At 34.1% G+C, this 9743-nt stretch overlaps 2 protein-coding genes across 2 annotated transcripts; one reads left to right on the top strand and one right to left on the bottom strand.

Annotated features, from left to right (window-relative positions):
- Nucleotides 1–5206: 5206 nt before the first annotated feature.
- Nucleotides 5207–6670, bottom strand: LOC126737953 (deoxyhypusine hydroxylase). The gene is made up of 2 exons (XM_050443076.1): nt 6296–6670; nt 5207–5863 (listed from the first exon to the last, which is right to left on the bottom strand). The coding sequence occupies exons 1-2, from the start codon at nt 6573–6575 to the stop codon at nt 5241–5243; spliced, it is 903 nt and encodes a 300-aa protein (XP_050299033.1). The 5' UTR covers nt 6576–6670; the 3' UTR covers nt 5207–5240.
- A 289-nt stretch (nt 6671–6959) lies between these two features.
- LOC126737955 (cyclin-dependent kinase 2-associated protein 1-like) lies at nt 6960–8311 on the top strand. Its single transcript, XM_050443090.1, has 2 exons — nt 6960–7264; nt 7318–8311. Exons 1-2 carry the CDS (start codon nt 7096–7098, stop codon nt 7488–7490), a joined length of 342 nt encoding a protein of 113 aa, XP_050299047.1. The 5' UTR covers nt 6960–7095; the 3' UTR covers nt 7491–8311.
- The last annotated feature ends 1432 nt before the right edge of the window (nt 8312–9743 follow it).

Here is a 9743-nt window from a genome sequence, read left to right on the forward strand (position 1 = left end):
CTACGAGGGGATTTTTTAAAAACAGCCCTACTTTCGAGCCTAAAAATTCCGAAAAATAAAAAAACCAAATTTTTATGGGGCCCGATAAATTCAACGACTATTTTTCTAATATTGCTGAGAAGTTACTGGAAGCAAATCCCAGTGACGGCGATCTTAATCGGAATGCTATCAACCAATCATTCTTTTTCCACCCTGTAGATGCCACCGAGGTCCTTAAAACAATTCAGTGATTGAAGAATCGTAGGTCTTCGGGTTCCGATGGTATCTCTTCACGTCTGCTGTCACTTCTGCCTGCGAGCGCTTTAGGTGCTTTGGTTTGGGAAATCAATCAGTCATTTCTTCTCATCCTGTTTAAAGGAAGCTATGATTATCCCTTTTCATAAGGGTGGTAGCTTGGACCGACCCTCTAACTTCCGTCCCATATCAATTTTGTCTACCCTCTCCAAGGTTCTTGAGCGGTTTGCAAAAAAGAGAATTGTCTATTTTTTGACCAAATACAATGTGCTGTCCCTTAATCAGTATGGATTTCAGTCATCTAAGGGCACGCAGGATGCCATTTTCAGATTCTTGGAGAGTATGTGTATCTATCTATGAACTCCAAGGAGGCTGCAGCAGCGGTGTTCTGTGATCTTTTCAAAGGCCTTTGATTGTGTGGATCATGGAATACTGCTGTCAAAGCTTGATTTTTATGGATTTAGGGGAGTGGCTTTGGGGTGGTTGAAGTCATACCTGTCTGGCCGCACCCAGAGGGTGGTTGCATCTGGATTTTTTTTCGTCAGGGATAGCACATCTTAAATGTGGTGTCCGTCAAGGGTCAGTGTTGGGTCCTATTTTATTTTTATTATACGTTAATGACTTAAGCTCTCTATCACTGCATGAACTAGTGGTTCAGTTTGCCGATGATACTACAATTCTGTAGCATAATAAAGATCAAAAAGTACTCAGATCTTTCATAGTAGAGGACCTTCACAAAATTAAAGAGAAGTGCGTCTGCAATCAGCTTATATTCAATGTTGATAAGACTTTTGTTCTGGGCTTTAAGTGTAATGTAGAGGGTTTTTTGTTTGATGAGCAGAGCCAGAGTCGATTTCTCGGCCTCTTCATTGATGAGAGTTTAAGGTTTGACAACCACGTTTTGGGCCTCGCTGCTAAACTTTCTTCTGGTTGTTTTGCAGTCAGGGTTGCCAGGCATGAGTTGGGGAGGTTGTTTGCTCGTTCAGTTTATTTCGCCTTAATAGACTCTCATATCCGTTATGGGGTTTGTGCTCTAAGGGACTCTTTAACATAATTTTTACTATTCAGAAAAAAGCATTAAGGTATCTGTGTGGTGTTGGTATGAGAGTCTCTTGTAAACCTCTTTTTGTAGCTGAAAGAATTTTAACAGTTTTTTCACTCTTTATATTGGAAACTGCAACACTCATACGTAAGCTATATCTATTTTAGAGAAAGGGGTATATGACCGTGAGGTGTCAACCACGACATTACGCGAAAGATATGCCCTCCAATCATTAGATAAGAGGAGGCAAAAATTTGCAGTTATTAATCTATATAAAACAATAAATGGGCAAATAAATGATCCTACATTTCTTTCAAGGTTGAGTGTGAATGCTCCAGCGTATCTTACTAGAAGATGTAAGACATTTTATATGTCGGATGTAGCTCTTAATAATAGACATTTGAGTTCACCATTATTTAATTTGTGTGAAACTTATAACAGAATTCAAGAAAGCATTGATATTTTTAATACAAGTTGTGCTGAACTCAAATGTCGGTTAGATATAATTTTATAGTTAGTGCTGGCCAGATTAAGTTAGTATTAAGTATTATTTTGAATTATTTTTAAAACATTTGTTATCTTTATTATTATTATTATCATTAGTATGTACTTTGTAATAGGACCGTTTACTTAGTAAACTTCTGTAAAGTACATGAATAAATAAATAAATAAATAAATAAATAAGTAAGTCCATCATCCTGCACCAGTCATAATACTCGTTTAGTGGGCAATGTTCCAATCCCCACCTCCTCACTTACGAGAAACTCATCTCTTATATTTATTAGTCGTAAAATATTTAATCATGTTCCTTTTTCGATTAAGACAGTTATAGACCTTAAAAAGTTTAGGAGAGAACTAAAGAAATTAATCTTACCAAAAGCTTACTACAGCATTGAAGAATATTTTAACGACTCATTTTAATATTTAAAATTAATTATATATCTGTTGATCAGATTTTTTTTTTTTTTTAATATTCTTGTTTTATATTGGTTCTCGCCTTTTCTTTTCTTCTTTTTTGGTTTTTTCCTTGATTATATAAAATATGCTTCTATGTACAATCAAAATCGATTCTGTATTCTGTATTTCTTCTGTATCCTGTATCACCAAATAAATACTTGTATTATAAATTCTAGGATCAGGAAGCTTTTAGCACAAGTTTGTAAACTTAACAAATAAAGTATATTTTGACTTTGACTATCACGAGGTGGACCATTAAATAGACTTCAAACTAAGGTCAGAAAAAATTTTGAAAAATTTGATTTACTGTGATACTTAAAACATTAGTCTTGACTCAAAAAATTTTATGGGCGTGGCCAACGATTCAAAGAAGGAAAATGTATTAGAATTGCTGTGAAACGGTTTCCAGAACCAAAAATTCAAAATTAAAAAAATCGATTTTTGGTCCAAAATTGGCAGGGAAATTCTCTGAAAAATGGTTTTAATTTTTTCTTTTTTTTGGTAAATCTTTAAGGCTGAGAGGAAAATTGTTTATACGAAAGTTATTGGGCCTAAAGAGAGCTACCATTTGCAAAGTATTTAACATTTTTATCTATGGCCATTTTCGAGAAAATTAAAGAGAACCGATCATCATATTTTTCACAATTTGCTTTGGAATCTACGTAAGAATGCCTGAAAAAAGGTAGAATATATTTTTGCCCTAAATTTCATATTAAAGGGTCTACGCAGGATCGTTTGAAAGCAGCCCCTAAAAATTTCGAAAAAATCAAAAAACAAAATTGCCACCAGGTAGACTCAACTATATCTTAGCACTTCAGACCTTAACTCTTTAGTCAACTAGTGAGATATTAACTTTAATAAATAAATGTTAAATTATGAGCCATTCTAATGAATGAACCGATTTTATATAACTATTCACATTAAGAATCATGTTTTAGAAAAGGTTGATAGTTTTAATGACTACTAAAGTTGGGTTTTTTACGTCGTACCTGTGATACTCGAGCTATTAAACTGTCTTATCAGAGGTATTGTTCTGTGATATGGTTGGAGCAGGTTTAAAATTGGTTTTCACAGTTCTTATTCTATAAACTAAAATTTCCGTACTAAGACATTACTTATTAGACTAGAATTCAACTGACTGGACTTGTCAATTTTCTTTTTCACCCACCTCTGGAGTTCCTCAGGGCTCTAACTTGGGCCCCCTTTTCTTTAACGTTTTCGCTAATGACTTGATCTCCACCCTCAATTGCTCTCGGTTAGCATATGCTGATGACCTAAAGCTTTTCAATAGGATTGACTCTATAGTAGATTGTGGTCAACTGCAAGAGAACATCAATACTGTACACTATTGGTGCACTTTGAACCGGCTTAACCTTAATGTTTCCAAGTATAATGTGGCTAGCTACTTTCGAATCAAAAGTCCAGTTGTGTTTAACTACTCAGTTAATGGAGATTCTCTGGCAAGGTCTACCTGTTTTAAGGATCTTGGAGTCACCTTTGACCAAAAATTTTCTTTTATCCCTCACATCGAAGATACTGTTTCTAGAGCTACTCGCATGCTGGGCTTTATTATTAGAAATTGCAAACTTTTTTCGAACACTGCCACTGCCAAAACTCTCTACTATGCATTTGTTAGATCCAGGCTGGACTACAGCTCGCTCATTTGGTCTCCCATTTACAACCAGCACATTCACCTATTAGAATCAGTCCAACAGCTGATGGAGTCTATCCTCCAAGGGGTTTTGACCATAATCTGCTACTCTCTAGATATACTGAACGGTCACTTGCGAAGAGGAGAGAAATGCATTCGGTGAAATTCTTGTTTAATTTACTTAACCATAAAATTGACTGCCCATCCCTTTTGCAAAGGATTTGCTTTCATATACCACGCCCAGGATCTAGACAGTGTCCAGCTTTTAACTTGGACACAGCAAGGTCCAACATTCTGTACCAGAGTCCTATTTACTATATGTGTCAAAACTTTTACATTATTGCTGATTCCTGTGATATTCACCATGACAATTTGGCACTTATTTTGAGTCACCTGCGTATGGTTGGTGGGGGAGGCTAGGTTATTTAGTTTGAATACATTGATTTACTAATTTTTTTCTGCTCTTTTGATTTAAATTAATTCTTGATTCTTATCCTAATTTAGTGTTGATTTTTTTATTATTTATTTTCTCAAACTCACTACTTTTTTTTATTATATAGCAATTCTTTTATAGTTTAGTTGCATGAATCTAATACAGTTCATACATTCGTACTTGTACATTTATATATTTAATTGATTCTCCTGTAACTGGGTATATGTAACCTGTTGGAAATAAAGCTTATTATTATTATTTAAGGCAAGTTGAATGCATTTACCTGCTGAATAGTCTTACTTAGAGTGTCTCAAAGAACCACATGTCTACATTCTACCATGAGCAGCGTGGACCACAAGGTTTTTCCATAATTTGACAAAAGCCTATGATAAATTATACTCTAATATAGACATTTTTAGGTACACAAATTAATGACATTCAAAAATCATGTTAAAAGTTCTAGTATAGGTTGATTTTAGAAACTTAACACTTTTTAAGTGCACTATTTGGTCTGTTTTGACTTTGTACTCTTGTGATAAATAAATAAAAAAACCATAACATTTTTGTACTTTTAATCATTGTCTCAGCACAATAAACGTATTCAAAAACAATAATCCCTTACTTGTTAGTTAAAACAGTATGTGTCCCTAACTTTTCATTGATTTCTTTGATATTTCCCAAATGATTGCTTCCACTTTTTATAAGATTTTACTAGAAAAAGTGCATGACTGATTTTATTAGAAAACATCAGAAAATGCGGTGGACATCTTGTATATTACTTACTTGAAATGCACAAATAATTTTTAAATAAATGCATCTACTCTGTTCCACTGCTGTAATTATATATCTAGATGGGAAACAGGAAAATGATGAAATAAAACCACAGTACTTATAATAAAAATATAATTATATTAACAACACTCTCAAGCACTAACCAATGCGTTAGCATACTGAAACTCAGGACTATTTTCATATTCGCACATGTCCAAAGCAATTTCACAACTTTCCTTCACCACCCTCTTACCATCCCCCAAGTATTTGTTTAAAATGTCCATGCATTCCTTGGTAGCAATGGCTCCGAGGGCCTCAGCACATTCGTGCCTCACCATTTCATTCTCCTCACAATCCTCCAATGACTTTTGTAAGTATTTTATGCTGTGAGCATTTTGTAGTTGCCCCAAAACAAAGGCCACTTCATGCTTAAACAAAGCACTACCATAATTTAGAGCTTCCCCCAAAGCTTCTATCGCCCGTGTACTACCCAGATTGCGTAAAGAAAACATCGCTCTGTATCTATTAAATAGTGATTCCTGTTCATTTATGAGCATATTCTTGAGCTGCTCAACGTTTTCTAGGGTATTAGGTGGAGCCGGATCAACAGAATGATAAGGATTTTTCGATAAGTTTATGGTGTCAGGGTTTTGTAGCCACTTGATCCGATCAAGGGCTAATTGACAGGTTTCAGCCACTTCTCGGCACTGATCATCTTTATATGATTCCAGGATTTTTATGCTTTCTGGACTGCCGATTGCTCCCAAGGCCTCAGCTACAAAGAGAAATCATATGTAGCTGATTTTGTTTACATTTAATTACTAGTAGTTTAACCTTGTTTGGATCTTTTAATGACTCCAGTATACTACTTTTTTATATGTATAAATAAGAGTTTATTTATGTACATAGTTAGCAATATTAGGCTAGTGGGTGTGGCAATAGATAAGTTTAAAACAGATTAAATTTTAAAGCAAAATTGGCCTCACCCAAATCAAACAGCACCAGAAAACTGCTTATCAATTAAGTTATATTGAGAACTGCCATTTTTTCAAAAAACCTCCTTTATTCTACTGAAGGTCAATAGTTTTTTATAAGATGCATAAAGCAGGTTTATTTCAAAAGACCAGTTCTCAATTTACGTTAAAAAAATGAGTCTACAAACTAAATCTATAAATATATATTTGATGCCCTAGAGCGCCTTCGGTACCTGCTTCATGTCTCACCATAGGATGTTCCCGTTCATCTTCCAGAACTTTTACCAATATAGGATTTGCCTCGGAGTCTTGCATTTGGCCTAAGCAATAAGCCAATTCGTGCTTTAATAGGGCTGACTCGTCCCCAAAGCACTTTTCGATGCACCGGATTGCCACTGGACCCCCGATGTTTCTGAGGGTAAATAACGCACGAAAACGCTCTTTTAACGGTCTCGCGGTGTTATTCAACACGTTTCCGATGTCGTTTATTTGCTGTTCGGTAATACTTTGCATTTTAAATGGTATAAATAAGACAAATAAAATTAAATGGGCCTAAAGTTAAAGTAGCAGTAAAATTGGAATTTTTTTTTTATAGGTTAGACGTAGATTGACAGTTTTGAGCTTGAGTCATTTTGAGCAGTGTTGCCAAGTGAGGAAATAATTTTTTTTGAATTTTAGGGGAAAATAGTTATGATTTTTCGCTACTGCATTTATTATTAATATGCATACATTCAATAAATAAATGTTTAACAATTATTTATTAATAATAACAATTATTGACAAAATTATATACTGAAATTTAAAAAATTCCCCAGATTTAGAGAAACTCCCTAAAGCCTGACAAAATTGGTTTTAGTGACATTTCTGTCAGATTTGACAGTTAATGTGTCAAATTTTTGACAAATGTCATAACTTCTCCATCCTTACCGGCAAATGTAAAAAAAAAAAAAATATTGCTTTGTTTTGTTTGATTTAATGTTTTTCTTTATTTTCATCTTAGTACAATAAATTTAAAAAAAACATTGAAACCATAATGGAGACCGTCGATATTCAAGCGGTCGAGTCGAAACTGAGCGACGTTACGGTGACCGCGATCCCAATTTCGAGACCCCCCCAAAACCATGGGATCTACAAGGAATCCCACTCGAACCAAAATCATATCGCAAATAACGTGTCCGTTGGTCTCTCTAGCCCCCAAGCAGGTAAACTTGGTAAATATTCAAAATTTTTTGGGGCAATTTTTTTGCTGTTATAGGTATATCGAAATATGCTCAGTTACTGAATGCAATCGAAGAGATGGGCAGGGAAGTGCGCCCTACATACGCAGGTAGCCGTAGCTCAGCAGAAAGACTTAAAAAAAGCATAGTTTCTGCAAGAATATTAGTGAGGGAGTGTTTGATTGAGACTGAGCGCAGTGCAAGACAGTAAAATAAACAGTTTAAAGAGGAAAACGGTCAGTGCTATAAGGTAAATGACAAAAAAGTGCCATCTTGCATGTTATTGGTCAAATCCAATTCATTGTTAGGCCAGTAACAGAATTCAAGCTTATTATTGTTAAGACAAAACATTCAGGGTCCAAGTTTTTATTATTAAGTAAAAGCTACTACTAGTTTTTCAAACTCTGATCCTCTTTCCTCGATACTCTTTATTATTAACTATTTTATTAGAATTTGTGATTGCTGGGAATTACTTTTTATACTTTATAGCAGTTAGTAGAGTTCTTTATTCATACTTGAAAGTAGGTTATTTTAATGTATTATTGTACTAATAAGTTGCACCACTGTATATGGTTTAAGTTGTCGCCTTCATGTTTTGCCTCATCGGAGGTACAATTTCAAGTGAAACTTTCAATTATGGTTGGTGTTGCTTGATAAAAATTTATTAAGTAATTTGGTAATTTTTTAAAATAATTGTGATAACGTTGCAAACTATAGACAAATTCAGGAAACTTAAACAGTACAAATATACATATAATAATGTAAGACATGTTTGTTGTACTAGAGAGTTATTTTTTATTGTTACCATTGTTTCGAATGTCGCACTTTATTGCTATACTGTTTGCTCAGACATTAATATACTAGTATTTTCATTATTTAACCAAATAAACTGCCAAATACGTATGATAGAACTCAGGTAAATAATATACTTTATGTCAACAATATGTACTATTTTTATATTTTTAATCGAAGAACTATTTACATATAAATCACTTTGTAATATAAATTATAAATAAAGGATTGATTTCTTGACTTGAGCCTTATTGATTACATCTACTGTATTTTGGATATTGGAACAGTATAAGTCTCAATAATGTTGGCTATAACATATATAGAATATCACATAATATATAGTGAGTGAAAAGATTTGGGTGAGTATTGGAATTTTTATTCCAGGAGTGCCTATGAGAAGTTTGTCTTGTAATAGCACGTCAATATCTTAAGTTCATAACTCAAGTATTGCATATGCCTTGACGTACATAACTTTTTACTGATGAAGCCTTAAGAACCGAAACTTTCAGGATTAGTAGCAAACATACTAGGCTACCTTATTTATAAATTTAAATGTTTTCGCATGGGAAGTTTTTAATTTATTAAGAACTAAACTGAACAGAAGAAAGTGTCATAACTCAAGAATCTCATCTGCCTTGCCTCAGAGAGCTTTTTACTGATAATACCCAAAAATCTGAAACAATTAGAATTAATAGTTTCAGATTTGTGACCTCAATGTTATTTTATTAAGTTTTTTTAGTAATATGACCTCTATATGCTGTAGTGCTTAGTGGAGCAGTCTAGTAGGATGTAACTTTGGAGCTTTGGCGCCCAACAGTAAGGAATACCAACAAGCTGATAATAGAATATTCTATATGGTTGAATTTAACTTTAATATTATTTGAGTATTTATTGAGACATAGAAAATTAGATCTGCTATTGTGAGAATTTTTATTCCAGGAGTGCCTGTAAGAAACAAAATAATTTGTCTCTTCTTCGCATGTCAATATCATAAGTTTTAATAGTCAACATTTTATAATTTTTGATTTTTAAGAGATTCTGAAGGTTTTTTTTAAAGAAATTGCAAAAATCCATAAACTGAAAGTCAAAATATTGGAATTCTTATTCCAGGAGTGTCTGTAAGAAGTAAAATCATTTGCCTCCTATTGACACGTCAATATCTTAAGTTCTAGTTCAAAGATTGATAAATTTAACACCATCTTCTAAAGGAATCTGTTTTTGAATTTGCTGCATCTTTTTTGTAAGGATTTAAACCTATACATTATTTGTATTTATCGGTCACCATTATCTGATAGCTCTGAATTTTGCTTCCGATCCCATGTTCATCCTCCATACTGTTGGCGGGTGATTTCAATGTGAATTATAATGAGAAATCTATTGCAACACTGACCCTCCGTAATTTACTCAGTTCATTTAACCTTCAAATGCATGTTAGGTCTCCCACTCGCATCACACGGTTCTCGTCCAGCACCATTGACTATGTTTGCACTAATTATCCCGAACATTGCACTGTTGTGAATTCTGGCATGTCGGACCACGAGGCAGTGATCTGTGAAATCAGTGAAGGGAAATGCCCCAAAACTGCTGAGTGCTCCTACGGTCGAATTTTCAGCAGGCGGTACTACGACAGATTCCATGACTCGTGTGTGGCTGCTGGATGGGAAAGCGTGTT

The sequence above is a fragment of the Anthonomus grandis genome, chromosome 6, assembly GCF_022605725.1.
Source record: "Anthonomus grandis grandis chromosome 6, icAntGran1.3, whole genome shotgun sequence".
Taxonomy (NCBI): domain Eukaryota; kingdom Metazoa; phylum Arthropoda; class Insecta; order Coleoptera; family Curculionidae; genus Anthonomus; species Anthonomus grandis.